At 41.2% G+C, this 15,302-nt stretch overlaps 1 protein-coding gene across 1 annotated transcript in view; it reads right to left on the bottom strand.

Moving 5' to 3' along the window:
* Nucleotides 1–342: 342 nt before the first annotated feature.
* INPP5F (inositol polyphosphate-5-phosphatase F) overlaps nt 343–15,302 on the bottom strand; it is a 31,882-nt gene continuing 16,922 nt past the window's right edge. Inside the window, exons 7-20 of the mRNA XM_088520086.1 lie at nt 14,856–15,051; nt 12,266–12,445; nt 10,795–10,862; nt 10,287–10,411; nt 9,447–9,524; nt 8,528–8,648; nt 7,593–7,721; nt 6,047–6,164; nt 5,392–5,590; nt 4,484–4,555; nt 4,329–4,402; nt 3,199–3,327; nt 2,408–2,495; nt 343–1,937 (exon numbers count right to left, since the gene is read on the bottom strand). Of these exons, the coding sequence (XP_088376212.1) occupies nt 890–1,937; nt 2,408–2,495; nt 3,199–3,327; nt 4,329–4,402; nt 4,484–4,555; nt 5,392–5,590; nt 6,047–6,164; nt 7,593–7,721; nt 8,528–8,648; nt 9,447–9,524; nt 10,287–10,411; nt 10,795–10,862; nt 12,266–12,445; nt 14,856–15,051 (2,625 nt within the window). The 3' untranslated portion in view covers nt 343–889. The remainder of the gene's footprint in view (nt 1,938–2,407; nt 2,496–3,198; nt 3,328–4,328; nt 4,403–4,483; nt 4,556–5,391; nt 5,591–6,046; nt 6,165–7,592; nt 7,722–8,527; nt 8,649–9,446; nt 9,525–10,286; nt 10,412–10,794; nt 10,863–12,265; nt 12,446–14,855; nt 15,052–15,302) is intronic.

A 15,302-nucleotide genomic window follows, 5' to 3' on the forward strand; every position in this document is an offset into this window, starting at 1 on the left:
CTTGAGCTTTTGCATCTGGGCAGTTAGACTAGTGCAGGGAAAGGAAGGAGAAAAGAGCCAACACCTGCGTTAGGGAGCACCCCGGAGCCCCGCACTGCCCCGGGGCCGGGCACCGTCCTGCTTACACCGAGCGTGAAGACAGCGTGAAGACAGGGAAAGGGAACGGGACAGCTTGGACATGAGCAAGACACCTAGAGGCCGACAACTCCGTTCCCCCTTGCCCAGCAAAAAGGAAAATAAAAAAAAAAAAAGACACCTACAAACTCTTTGCACTGCAGGATCATGGATATTTCAGATTGCATCCGTATACTTGATCTTTCCTGAAAGTGTCCCAGGAAGTGAGGAAGAGGATAGCAGAAAGGAAAAAAATTCCTAACATACCCAAATACAACAGAAAACACAGTTCTCATTGTAGAGGCACGATTCATAGAAAGCTGTGTCTAAAATTCCCAATGAAAATAAGTAAAAATACTAGTCCAAAAATAAATAAAATGTAAATCTATCCGTTATTTTGCTGGTGCAGTGCAAGGTAAATAAGGTCACAGAAGTGCAATATCACCCTTTTGGTATAAATACTCTACATAAGTTGGAGGATCTACAAAACTAGTCTCAAAAAAACCTGCGCAACACATTGAAGGTGGGCAGCATGCTCACGAACCCAGTGTCTAGGCTACCTGTTTGAACACAGTTTACCCTTCTGTCTCAGCTCCTTGAGAGGATCCTGAAGCTTGGTCAGAACCAAATTCATCTGCATCACACACTTCCTGTAAACAAATGGTGTTTTTGATCCCAGTATTCGGTAACAGTTCATGCTACTGCGAGCTCTGATGTGATCTTTGCAGTATTGTAGGAAAAGCCACCAGGAGAAGAGTAATTCCTGTGTTAGCAACTAAATTTGAATTATTCGGGTCTGGCATTGCGTAAACATTTCCCTCAGTTCCTTTTGCTTGACCTCATTTAGAGCTTCTGCTTCCGCAGGGCTCTTCTGGACCTTGGCCACGGCAAAATTAATCCCTTGAGTCAAGCCTGCCTGGGTGATGTTGGCCACCTGGACCATGGAGCTGCGGATTTTAGCGAAGGGGGAGACAGCCCTGCTGCTGCTGCCGTCAGCTGGAGAGGGGGTCGCGGGGAGACCCGTCTCGAGGGCCCCGCACGCGGCGCCCGGGCTCTTGGGTTTGCCGGGGTAGGTCCCATCGACGGCCAAGAGCCGGGGCTGCGGCTCCGCGGCCGGCACGTCCAGCTGGGACGGCCTGGAGGGGAGGCCCCTGCCGGGTTCAGCCTTCGCTCCTGCCTTCTTGGAGACGCCGTTGCCGGCCTCGTCACGCAGGACGCGCGGGGGCTCCGGCGAGCCGGCCGCCTCCGCCGCCAGCTGGCTGCGCGCGTCCAGCACGAACCGCTCGCAATAGGCGTCGAGGGGCCGCGGGGAGCCCGCGGCCTCGGCCGGAGCCTCCTCGGCCCCGGGCGGCCCCGCGTCGCCGCTGCCCGCCGACAGCGAGCGCGCGCCCAGGCGCGGGGCCGACACCAGGATGCCGCAGCTGGGCAGCACGTAGTCCCCGGGGTCGCCCGCCGGGGGCTCCTCATCCGAGCGGGAGGCGCTCAGGAAGTCGTCTGAATGGAACGAGTCGTTATCCGATATTTCCGTGTCGGATTCGGGATGGACTTGAGCGTCTACCGCCGGGTTCTCCAGAGTTTCCAGGCTGCTGTCCGATTTCCAAAGGTTCACTTTCAAATTGGGCTTTAAAAAATTGACTTTCATTTCAGGTTTGGTAAAGCTGCCCAGCTTGCGGAGGTTGCTCATGTTTACATTGGACTTGGTTTGTTTAACTTTCTGGTTGAGAGATGAAAACTTGCTCAGCAAGTAGTTCTTGCCTTGGGCCAGGGACCCTCTGTTCTGGGACCGAATGCCAATGATGTCTTCGTGGGCTTTACTGCTCTTCCTGGAGGAAAAAAAAAAGAAAATTGCCAATGTACAATTAGCAAAGCAGTTTCTTTTATAAAACAACAAGTATTCACCATCTTCTGCTTGGGGTTTTCTTGGACCGGTCCAGTTTCCAAAGAAAACAGATTAATAAATTCAGACAGGACAAATTAGATTTGATAGACTGATCACAAACTATTTCATTTGCAGTACGACTTCCATTTCATAGTGAATACATGTTGTTTATATGGAAGCACAATGTACAAAGGTGGCCTGAGCCCAAGCGCATGGAAATCAGTGTAAAATACTATTTTTTCTTACACTCTCAGGTCAACTTCTGCAGACTGTGGTTATCAAAAGCAGAGCAAAAGCAAACCCATCCCTAGCACAACAGCCAGGAAGCAGAACAGTTTCTCATGCATCACTGTGGGTGAAGTGGCAGGAGAGGAGAAGTGGGGCACGGAAGAGCCGCATCATTTCAGCACTCACCTCTCCAGCTTCTTCTCAATAATGGGCACGTCTAATCCCGTCGCTTGCTTCGTGATCCGCAGCATCTCTGCGATGCACTGAAGAGTGTCTGAAATCCAATTAGCAGCCCGTCAGACCCTTAAAAACCCTAAAATCCTACATTTTGAAATCTAAAATTAGACAAATCTGCCACTTAATGAATATTAATTTTATTTTCCTCTAATTGTTGAGCCCCAGAATTTGCAATTCAAATTTAAAAGCTTACAAAATAAGCTTATGGAAAGAATAGATTCTTCTTTAGCACTGAAGCTGAATGTAAGTGAATTCCCTCCCCAAGAGATGTATTCTGGAAGTGACGGAACAAAATCTGAACTATATTTATTCTAATCCTTGTTGACAAAACCCAGTGTTCCAGGTAAGCGGTTTCTCTCCTATTAGTATTTTCTTAATTTAGCTGAGCGAGAAGCAAGACATTTCTAGATATTGATTTCATTAACTAGAGCCATTTCCAGCAACCTAGGAACTTCAGTCTTTTTTATCAAGTTTGGAAGCAAAAAGACAACACTTCAATATCCAATTCTTCTCAACATATTGCTTTAAAATTATATCCAAATTTTATGTTTCTTTATATTAAAACAGTAGCTCAGTGCTCACACAGGAAGCCACATTCTGGTATTTATCTTTTCCCAACAGAGAAGCGGGTTGTATTAGAAGGTACTGGGTTGTATTAGAAGGAGAACTGGGTTTACATAAAGGTAAAAGTATACAGAAAAATCTTTCAGCTATATGAAACTTCCACATATGAAGCAAACCTTTTCCATCTTCTTCAGGGCTGCGTACCACAGCTCGAAGCGTGTGAAAATACCCACTCGTTTCTTTGTATTTGTAATGCAGCCTCATGCAAGAGAACTTGGGTTTGCCAAAGAGAGTAGGCTCAGGTCCTGAAAAATAAGCCAACGAGTTGGAAATGACTTCTTCAGCAAGACATTTGGTCCAGATGTTTCTATAACTCACAATATTAATCTCCAATAAAGTGGCAAGACAGACCTTTCCCCCGAACTCTTAGAAATTGCACATCCATAATGAACTGGGGGAGGGAGGGCAGCAGAATTCCCTCCCCAGTGAAAAAGCCTCTGCTTCAGCAACAGAAACACAGGTACCACAGCAGCCTCAGCTGTACGTGCAGCTGAAACTGCTGGATTTCACCTGTGAATATTAATACTCGTCCATCAAGTGAAATCAGCATCACAAGATGATTGCACAACAGCATGTTCCTAGTTATAAGTGGCTGCACACAGTTCCAAACATTGAGTCCTGCACACTTTGCCCTGCCTGTTCCTCCTTGCAGCACATTCACAGTGAGTTTGTTACAAGCAGAGAGCAGCTGGTCCTAGCTGTATTCCCATCTAAAGCAAACTAATCTGTCTCAAATTTATTTTTAATTTTGAAAAACTGAACTGCAGTCACTGTAGTGCAAGTTAAATCTGGCTAAAGAAGATTTTTTTTCCAAAGCTAAGAAACAAAGATCTAAATAAGCATCACTCAGAACTGCCTGCTGTGTTTGGATCCGAGGGAATGCACGTAAATCATACACACTGCATACATGTGGTTACGTGGGGATCAAATTGTTACCGCAATTTGATGATTCATTAAATTGATTTTAATAAAGTGTTTAGAAGAGTTTGAAAACAGAAGCCTTTAGACCTTCAGGCAGCAGAGTCTCCATTTGGAGCAGTACCAGCAGACATTGTCACCAGTGTGAGAGAAGAGCCAGGCTCAAGTGCACTCACAGTTAGCAGGGCAGCACATTTCTACCTACAGTGACACCCCAGTCCCTAAACGTACTGAAACATAAAGCCTCGATGTGATGCAGAACACTTTGGCTTCAGCTTTTGTTGAGAGCACCTTAGGAAACAGGGATATACAGGGACTCATCTCTTACCTATCTCTATTTTTTCCAAGGCATCAAGGCTGAGCCTCTGGTACTGATTCACCTTGTCAATCTCATCGTCGTAGCTGGAGAGAGACACAGAGTTTAACCCTGGGGCAGAGCTGCTCCAAACACCCTGCACAGGACCAGGGCAGCGGGGCACTTACTAGGCCACGTAGTAGGCAGCATTGGAGAGCAACAGCAGAACATCCACATCTCTGTGAGTGGCATCAATGAGGCTAAGGAAGGAAAAAAAGGAGTCAATGCAGAGTAGGGGGTATTGCTACAACTAACTGATTCCCAGTATATTTTGGGGGCACTTTCACAAATAAAGGTGCAGGGCAACACAAGACTTAAATTTGGGTACGCTATCATTTGGTCTTATTAAAAATATTGAAGGGAAGAAGCGTTGCATAAACTCAATTCAGATCAGTTGTGCATGCAGGAGTATCCCTCCCCAGTGCAGATGTTGAAGTTGAACCTGCAAGACACCTAACCATTATTTTTCTTGCACAAATTACTGTACTCTTTCACTGATAAACTTGATAAGGTGACATATTACAGTTTATACTCACTACTGTTTTCTCTCTGAATTTTCATACTAGAACCCTTAGACAAAAATTTAATCCAATAAAATAGGACTTTGCAGTCAAGTTACGCTACCTCTGTAAAGCAATGAGGAAAACAAGCTCCTTTAAGGGTAAGAGTGGTTCAGAGTTCTCTTTCTGGGGCCTATAATTTGACAAAATTGAGCAAATTTTATGCATAACCAGGCAATTCCTCAGAATTAACTTCCTTATGCACTATTTTTATGGCATTTGAAAAACTTGATTTTTGAACCCCTTGACTTCACTTAACTCCTCACATGTCTTAAGCACAAGACACTTTTTAAAACTAAATCTTACAGTAAGATTTAAGTATTCAACTCCTTCAAAGAGTCATTCCAGAAAACTGCCTATTTGTATCATGTTTAACATATCAGCTATTAAAGCAACAAATTAAGACCATTTAAAGCATCAGTAGTAACAGAAGGGCCACGGTAGCAGCTGATCAGTTATGGCTTTATGCAACAGACCTTGGATCACAGTCGATAAGAGCCCATCCTCCATGAAATTTTTCATCATCTGGCAAAAGCAGCTTCATGTAACTCTGCAGCAGTTGGCTGATCAGTTCCTGATGGCTTCTCATATTTTCCTTGTGCAGGGCTTCATGTTCTTTTTCCTTTGTAAATATGGAGTAAAGATCCTCCGTTACAGGGATACCCTGCATCAAATCTAGGTCAAAAAATAAAAAGTAAGATATCGATATGGAGAAGGCAACAACTAAACATAAGATACAAAGCAGCAGTCTGATTAATTTGTAGATGGGTTCAGGATGGTTATAACAGAAAGTTTAGCCACACACACGGTAAAAAGTGCATCCTAAAACATCAAACCTTTAAAACCTACATTAATTTGACCTCTTTTGCCTAAGGCAGAACATATGACAAGATACTTAAAATTCAAATACATTATGAACAAATTCCGTACCGATCTACACTACACAAACTCACTGAACTGACTAGGGTTTAATCTCCACAAAATAAATGACTCTTCAACGTGGTGCCCACTGGATAGACTCAAGCAGCATATCCACACCTAAGGTCAGAGCACAGTCAAAAGAAAGCCAAGATGATCTCAGTAAACTCTATAAATTCAGTAATTCAGCTGAGAATGGAATTTTACTCTTACCTATGACTGCTTGCCTGTAAGCATCCCTGAAACGATTCAAGTAGTATCTGTTTGCAGAATTTACTCCATCCTTCATGACTCCAGCCAGCTTCCTCTCCCCAGTCCTTGTGAAGTCACCCTGGTGCACAAGACATTTAAATCATGCAGACACAGAACTCAGAAGCAGCAGCCTCAGCTCTCAAAAGCTTTGGCTTTTTGAAACTCACAACTGAATTGACAACAACTGAAAAAAGGAAGTTTAGGTAACTCTCCAATATATGTTTACAATATATTTTAAAGAGCTTTTATGTCTATCAGTAAACAGACACTCTGCAGAGTGTCTGATGCTTTTGACAGGCCTAGGATTCCATCTAACATCCTAAAAAGCAATTAGTACATATACATATATCAGGCAAGATTAAAGTGGAACATTTAAAACATCAGGCGGTGATGCCTGAATACTTCTAACTTATTTTTGCCCTATATTTAAAAGTCAATATTGGAACAATGGAAAAGACTAGAACATGCTCAAGGAAAGCTTGTATCTGTTGCTTCTGCTACCAAAGCAAGACAAGTATAACCTGAAAGAAAATTGCTTCTGACAGTACATATCCACAAAACCTCTGAAACAAATCTACACTTTCTGTGGCCTAGAAACCTGGAGTTTTTAAAAAGAAGTCTCTTCACTAGACTGAGCCGCTCAGAAAGTCTTACCAGCTAGCAGTAAGAGTGTTTCAAGTGTATCTCACCTTCAAATTAAAAGGAACTGAAAATTAAAGCATTAAAATTGAAGTTAAAGCGTGAAAAAAATCAGTTTAGTCTGTTGACACCGTTATTGAATATAGATATTACCAATTAAAATTTTACACCTATAAACTGAGGCTCTGCGTTCTAAATTTGGAGTCAAATACTCATAATAAAGACAAGACTTACAGGCTGTTTTGCATATTTGCAAAACAGCAGTGTAATAAAACTATAGTTCAGTGGAAAGAGGGGAAAAAAGAGTCAAGCCTCAGGCATTTCCTGTATACAGGATTTTTTTTTCCCAACACCAAGTACTGGGAATACTAAGAGTGTTCTCCCAGTGGCCATATACACAGAAAGTGGCTCACAAGCCAATGGCTTTTCAGAGATCACTGAACCTGCAAGGAGTTCCACGTCTGATTTCTGATCTTGGTAGACTGCAAAACAACTAAAAAAATATAAGTAACCCATATCACCCTATCTACCTCCATAGGCTGCTCTTAAGTCCTTCAGAGAACTTCACAGAACTGTAACTATTATGCTTAACTACCTATAGATTTTAAACTCTTGGCTCAAAGCTAACAGAATGAGGTTAGGCCAGCAGTGTCACTGCAGGGCTTCCCACTTGAGCCTTCCCTTCATCTGCACAAGTTTCAGCAAAACGTTCTCCTACTGACAGTCCCAGCATGTCTCCAAGAACAAGCGAGCAGGGGATGTGGCCAACCGTGCTATTTATACCCAGGTTTTCTCAGTTTATTGGTCATAAAAGCTATTACATAACAAGCTATTCAACATCATTAACTGTTACTATTCTACCCTTTACCTTTAGGGCTGCTGTGCCCGCGTACTGCCGGCTTATGGCATCTCCGTTATTCGCCCAGATTATCTGGTAGATCCGATTGCATTTCACTGGCAAAGGCTGCTCCGGTGGCATCACACCCAGTTTTTTGAGCTGGAATTTTATATATATTAACATAAGGTTCAAGACAAAGTCATTCTCAATATCAATACTTGATAAGAAAACAGAAACACTTAATTAAATACTTGTTTTAAATATTTTTTTAAAAAGGACATCATCCTGCTCACTGTTAGATAAAGTTCACTGTTAAACATCATGTCAAAAGAGTCACTATTGGAAGCAGCAGTAATAAGTTTCTTTCATGTTTAATGCATCTTGAAAAAAATAGCTGAAGGAAAATGAGTTTCTCAAGATTACTCAAAAGAGAGGAGATGCTTCAGTTTTCTACAGGGATCCATCAAAAAAAACAGACTTGTTCAGGCTTCCTCTCCTCACAAAGGCCTTCTCTGTGCAGGGATAACTGTTCCAGAGCATCAGCTACTTACCTGGGACATCATGAATTAATTTTTCTTCTACACACAGCTACCCCGTTTGCTGCAACACAGTGTACTTCACTTCAAGCATCTAAAATAGCATCTAGCTCATAGCAATATACAGAAGAGTTGAATCCAGTTTTATTCTAGTCCTCTCACATCTGGGGTTGCAATGAGTTTTTAGGGGGCAGAAGAGTATTAACCTTATACTGTCTTACAATTTTTCTATTAAATAAGTGGTAACAGAATGATCATCACGAGGATTAAGCCAGTGAGTTCCTTCTCCCCTGAAAGGAGATGAGGCACTACAGTTTTAGAATGATCAATTTATTCTAGCTGTACATAGTGTTTTCTCAGATTCACAGTTCCCCGATGATTAAGTTTTGAGGCACCTAGCGCTTTAAAATAATTCTTAGCTATACATGCCTGCTGTTCCATGACAACTCTTGCAATAGCAGCCTGCACCACATTGGTACGATCCAGACAGTCCATGCAGTTAACCCGGAAAATTCCTTCCTGTTTACAGATAACACCAGCTTGATCAACCCTTTCAAAAGAAAGAAAAAAGTTATACTAAGACATTTTTGATCATATGTAATTTATAAGCTTCTACAAACAACAAAAAGCAGAAAATAAAATTCATACACAGGATATTATTTCTAGTTTCACTTCGTACTAACTACACCCCATTCAGATGCTTTAGTTCCCACTTATCTTCATTTAAGAAGGCCACATCTCTCTAGTCTTGCATAGGTATCCAAACACAGCCTACCTAGTCCACAAGCTTGATGCTATGTGTAATCAAATGCTGAATTCAATTCATATGCAATGACAGATTTCAAAAGAGAAAAGCTACTAAGTTTAACTGCCAGCACAGAAACCCAAAAGTAATTTGACAGGACACGTCACTCATAGCACTCATGAAACAATACGCAGCAATTTCAAATACTACAACTATATTCATGCCCAGAATACACGGGCATGAATAACATGAGCTTTAATCAGTGCAAATTAAAGGTCACAAATGCCTACTGGTTTCAATAGTAAATTTGGAGTTTTAGGGTTTGTAGGTCACTAGCTCCAACGTATTTTACAGTAGAAATAAGAGAAATTAGAAGAATTAAAAGCAGGAAACCTCAAGCGAAAAAGAGCTTGTGAGGATTTTACTATTAGGTATATACAACAAAAACACTATATTCTGTGCTCTGAACTCTACGAGCACTATCTAGGCACCATGAGAAGCATATAAATGGGCAGTATTGACAAGCTCAAGGCCCCTGAACACGCATTGTTTTAATTTCCCCTAAAAGTACTTCATGGCAATCTGAAAACAGCAAGTACCTACCAGCACCATTTCATATCAAGAATAATATCATGAATAGCATCAGTCAGTGTCTGAACATTTTCAAACTTCATTCCTCGGCTAGAAAATAGAATTTGACAGAAATAAGTTTGGACTAAGGTAGTGTTAAAAACAAACACACACACACACACACAAACAAAAACCCACAAATCCACACCCCACAAATCCAAATAATTGGGTACACATGGATTTTCAGATTTTTAACTGTGTGAGAAAAAATGGAATTTTCTCAGGCAAGCAAGAAGTTTGAAAGTTTAAGTATTAGCCAATATTCAGAGGTATTTTGAAGTACAGCTAACACCTAGATATGAGACAAAAGTCAGAACTATAAGTTCAGGAATTTGCATTCCTGATCTAATCTGTAAGCAATACAAGAAGATGGCAGAGAAAACTTCGCTTGACGTTTAAGAAAGCACGAGCAGCACAACGTGAGGAATGAGAGCAGCTTTGCATTTCTCTAGTTGGATCTCCCATACCCTGCACCTCAGAGCAGGCAAAGCCAGGTATGTGGCTTTGCAGCTCACACAGCCATTCTTCCACGCTAGCTAGCTTCCCATATATACATGTTGCTTTATGTTCAAAGCATTTTTTAGGCAACTGTCTCACTAAAAGCAGAGCAAAATTAAGTTTTAAAGCACACGCCATATTTACCAGGCAAGGAGACACCATTCAGACTGTGCTACACAGTTTTGATTCAAAAAAAGTAATTTTTCTTTGCAAAGTGCTTCATGCAGAAGTGGACAAATAACAGCCCTTCTCCTCCTTCTTGTTCTCCTTTCATGCAAGTGTAAGAAAAGGATTCAAAGCGACAGAAGGTCTTACCAGTGCTCATGGAAGTCAAAGGAAACATAAGTGAGGTTTGCATTGTTGTACAGCAGCACCTGTTTCAGGTAAGCATCCCCAATAATCTTCTCTCTGCCCGTCTGATCCACCAAGTTAATAATAACCTGTTCAAAAACGAAAGCTGTCATCTTCTGCAGCACAGCTTCCTTAGACTCCTCATGTAGCAACACGTAGCACAAGAGTTGAAGTTGTTTCTACATTATCCTGCTGAAGTTATTATGTTTCCTAACATAAACTAAAGATCAAATAAGCTCCAGCCTGACAACCTGAGCGTTAACACAAAGAAGCTCTGAATTCATAAGCCAGACATCTGGAAGCGGCTTAAACACTTTTGTAGTGCATCACTGCTGCTCAGAAGTAGTAAAATTCTGGTTGTGCAGCACCTTCCCACGTGTCTAAAGCAAACGTCTAAAAGATTAAAAAGCCTTAAATAAAAAACAAAACTCCTGCACTTCTGTAACGCGATGGGACTTCCTGTAGCACTCACCTGTTTTTTGTAATTTTTCAGCTGTTCTTCAAAGTGTGCACGAAAACAGGAGACTGTTTCATTTTCACCTACAAGGTAGAGCAGTGTTACACGGCTTGCTCACCAACAAGTTCTTCTTGAATTATCACGAGTAAAATCTGGGTATGATTTTAACTGTGCAGCTCAGTATAACGTGTATAGGGTATTACTTCTAAAAGATCTTGCATCTTGATCAACATAGTGGGTCTACTTTTATAGCACAGATTGAAATACCATTCTTACCAAATTGTTTGGATATGCTTCTAGCTAGGAAGTGTATCAAATTAAGATGCAATTCCCCCTTAAAAAAAATCCTACTGAGAATCAGCTGAGCAAAAAAAGAATTGTGACCAGATGTCACAACGGAAGCTCTCAGAAGGAAATAATAAAGTGCTGCTTTCATATAATCTAAAGGGGGGGAGGGAGGTTTAGTCTTGGATTTTCCCCGTGCCTACAGCTTGCTACAGTTTTCCTCACTTTATGGATGAACTTGTGTTTACCTTTCCATGACCTGGCAACAAGTCATTCCAGTTATCTTCAGGTACTTAGTGTAAACTCAAGAGCTGAATCCATTGACTCATCTTCCTTAAGTCTTTACTGGTGCTGTCTGCAAGCTTAAAATTATGTGCTACTGTTATGCTTGGATATCTAAGTGAGAAAAAAATGTGCTAGGTCCTACCCAAGACACAGGGAAAACACAGCCTTTTATTTGAAGCATCACAGCCCTCATCCAAAAGGACCAATTGTTCCATTTCTCAACCCTAGATCCTTCAGTGGAAAGAAACTAGACTGGCTGAAATTAAAGAAGCACATGAATACCAATTTGACTCCCAGCAGTGCATATTTATAAGGCATGTCTGGGATGTCTGTCAATCTAATTCAGCCTCACTGATTTCACAAGACCATGAACACTCTGGCCTCCTTCCCAGAAAATATTCTCCTTTACAATACTAAACTCACTAGGATGATCCAGAGGCCAGTGGAATCCTTTGGAAGTTCAGGGAATGGATACCCAGTTCACAGCAGCATTCAGTCCCCCAGTGTGCTCAGACACACCAAGTGTCCAAGTTTTCCTCACACTGAATTATTATCAATTCTTAGTACAGAAGGAAGCTCAGCGCAAGCTCAGACAGAGGTATTCTTAATACACCACTAAACAGTTTTTCCTTGGAAGAGGAACCCAGCTCTCCCTTTGCAACCCAGAAAAAAGCTGCAATGAGACAAACAGCTACTTGATTAAATACTGAAACTCAAGAACCCTCTGAATTTAAAAGAGATAAAGTCAGAGCTCCACACAGCTAGGATTACAGCAGGAGTTAAATGGAGTCAAGTCACTACCATTACTCTTAGCTCTTAGAAAGAATCAGTGAAAAACTATTAGTAAAGAAACACTACAGATTCCCTGTTTCTAAAGGGACTCTCATCTTGATATATCCCATTCAAAAATACCTACTCTTGTCCAGTCGGGGCCGTGGGTTATATCTATATCCTACTTGGCTCCAGAAGACAGGCACAGAGCCTCGTGTTTGGATAAAGGAGAGAGTGTGATTGTGCACGTGGATCAGCTGCTCCGTCTCCACGTAGTTTGCTACGTTCCCGTTTTTATCAACGCCTCTTCTCTTATACCGCATCCCTAGGAGGAACGAGAATAACAATCAACTCATACCAAAGTATTAATCCTAAATGCAGATAATTTTGTTAGTGGTTTTAGTAACAGTGACAAGAACATAGCTCCACTCCCATATCAAACTGTAGAAGTAACTCCTGCCAGTCCCCATAACTAACATTTACCATGTTAAGGCCCAGGGAAAGACACAGTAAGTTCCCAGGATAATGCAGTTTATTGGCACTGTATAAGTAGCCTACAACCCCCCCAAAAAACTAGTGCCCTCTAACTGGTACACATATACCTCCTGTTCTGTCAAATTCAGCAAGTTTGACTTCAGTGCTCAGTATTTTCCTTGAATCTAAAAGTCACCTTTTACTGACAGATGCTTCACTTCTCTCAATAAGATCTCAAGAGCAGCCCAAAGTTTTGCACATCTTACAGCACAGCAAGAGAAGGCTTTTTTTGTTTAGCATACATCTAAATCTGCACATTAAGAGCAGATACTGCTCCTGGGACTACATGCACTGTTTTTCACCTTAGCTTCCTCTGATCTGGTTGTTAAACATAACAGGTAAGTGTTTGCATATGGAAGTAAGGTAAAGGAGAAGCTATAATATCTCTCAGAATGAGGGAAAGAATAAGTTTGTTTTTTTTTTTTTTAAAAAAAAAGGAAGTAGATTCGAGTCTAAAGTTTAAATAGCCCAGAAATTCAGCTCTGCAGAATCAGAACATCTTTATGTCAAGTCCTGAGGTAGTGCTGGGCCCAGCTTCTGGGCTGAACACCACAGCATGAGCTAAGGGCTATAAAGGGGAGGAGGATAGAAATAGGACAGTGAAAAAGAATGTGAGATACCTCCCATAGGGACCTACGTTTATAGGGACAAAAAGAAGCCAGGGAATTCTACAGTATTTAATGAGGAAAAAGCTTTTGGTCCACAATTTCAGATTAAAGCTTCAAGTGCCTTTTACTTATTCCTTCCCATCAGAGGTCAGAGAACACCATTCCAAAACCCAAACCAAGTCATTTAAAAAATATATACCCCTTACTCGTGAAGTCTCAACTTTTCCAGGCACTATGCTCTTCTTTTTCTAAGCTTAAAAAGAACTGTCTTCCTTTATGTCTCATGATACCTTTCCTTAAGGTCTTAGGTGGGTTATTAACTTAGTGCAATGTGTTTTTATTACAAATAAGCTGTCTGAAAAATAAAGAATCAGTATATGCATAACACTGAAATCCTAAGAAACTCACACTTTTATAATATTTCATGAAAACATCTTAAACACTTAACTAAATTTAAGCTTTACTGAATGAATTAAAAGCACAGCTTTACCTTCTACTTATTCCTCAAAGTACTGCATCAATTTACTTCAACAAGATACGTAAACTCAACTGATCCTCTCGTTTTAAGAGAAAAAGCTCTACACAATCTGTGTTCTGAACTAGGAAACAGATGTCATTAATAATGTCATCAATAGTGAAGAGCAAATTGAGCTATTTACCCTGCAATTCAGTTTCAGTATTTTTAAAGCAACTTAGCCTACAGAAGACTCATTGCAAGGTGGATGCTATTCTAGCACCATCTCATATTTACTCCGAAAAGCTCTGATCATTGGAACTGGATTAAATGCATTTAATTGAGCTGCAATGAAAAAGCCAGTCTCGGAGTGAGCTCAGCAGGTTTTCTTATCCTGATGTGTAAAAAGACTGGCAGTGTAGGAGAGACAAGAGGACTTGAACTGGGTAAAGAATATTAGGAAAGTGCTCACAGCCTGGAAAGGGTCAGAAAGGAACAGGACCAGCTAAAACAATTTGGTCTTTCTTCCTGTTCTCTGAAACACAGGAAATGAGCTTAATTTGCCTTGCTGCTGTAAAAATAAGTAAATGAGCAAGATCAAAGCATAGTCCTTGTATGACAGCTTGGCCTTGCCCACTTTTGCTTCAGCTGAAGAAGGCAAAAAAAAAAAAAAAAAAAAAAAAAGAGAGAGAGAGAAAAGGTACTTGAAGTTTGTTTGCTTGTTTTTAATAAAATCCCTACTGAGCTGCTACTAAGCCTTTAAAGGAAAGTCTTTGAAAATTTCATTCCCACCCAGGCCCGCTGAATCATCAATATCAGCTTGGAGCTGTAAGCAGTATTCAGATCAGAATGTTCTTTGAAAATAGGAGAGGGAAACTTATCCCAGAACAGATCTGCAGTGTATCTCCAAGGATACGTTCCCTGACACATTCCCTGCCCAAGAGGAGACCAGGGAAGCTCCCCTCCCAGGCAGGAAGGGCTATGGCACAGGCTTTGACGGTACATCCACCTCTGCTCAATGACACAGCTTTGTCTTTCGAGCTTTATCCTCTATATTCCTCCTGTGCATTCAGAAAGTCTCTTTACAAGCTGTTTAGCAACATTCGGGCCTTCTGATGCCCTGAACTATGTTTGTTTACCAGCTCTGTGCCGACTCCGTCGCGAGATCAGTGCCACCAGAAAGGTTGGGTGAACGTCATCGACACAAGCGGATTCCTGAGGAGTTTCAGGACTGCTCTTCTCATCATCAGAAGCCTCGCTATAATTTACTACAAGTTCTTCAATTTGCACAAATCCTTGTATGATGGGGATAATCCAGAAATCCACTTCAGCATTCTGAAGGTTACAAAGAACATACATTTACAGCCTGTTGGTTGTAATTTATCCCACATCACCTAAAAATGCTCCACTCTTATCATGCGTATTGACAGCTGATAAATATTCCTTTTTTTACTTTCTTCTTTTTTTAAAGAAGTTGTGTGACATCTGTATCTGATTTCTAAAAAAGACACCAGTATCTTTCCTTCTGCTGCTTGTAGGGATTTTAAAGCAGAGGATTGGAGGCATGGAGAGAGTGTTGAACTTGT

This window comes from Tinamus guttatus, unplaced genomic scaffold (assembly GCF_059628265.1).
Source record: "Tinamus guttatus ecotype Peru unplaced genomic scaffold, ASM5962826v1 Tinamus_guttatus_pri_ptg000079l, whole genome shotgun sequence".
Lineage (NCBI taxonomy): Eukaryota > Metazoa > Chordata > Aves > Tinamiformes > Tinamidae > Tinamus > Tinamus guttatus.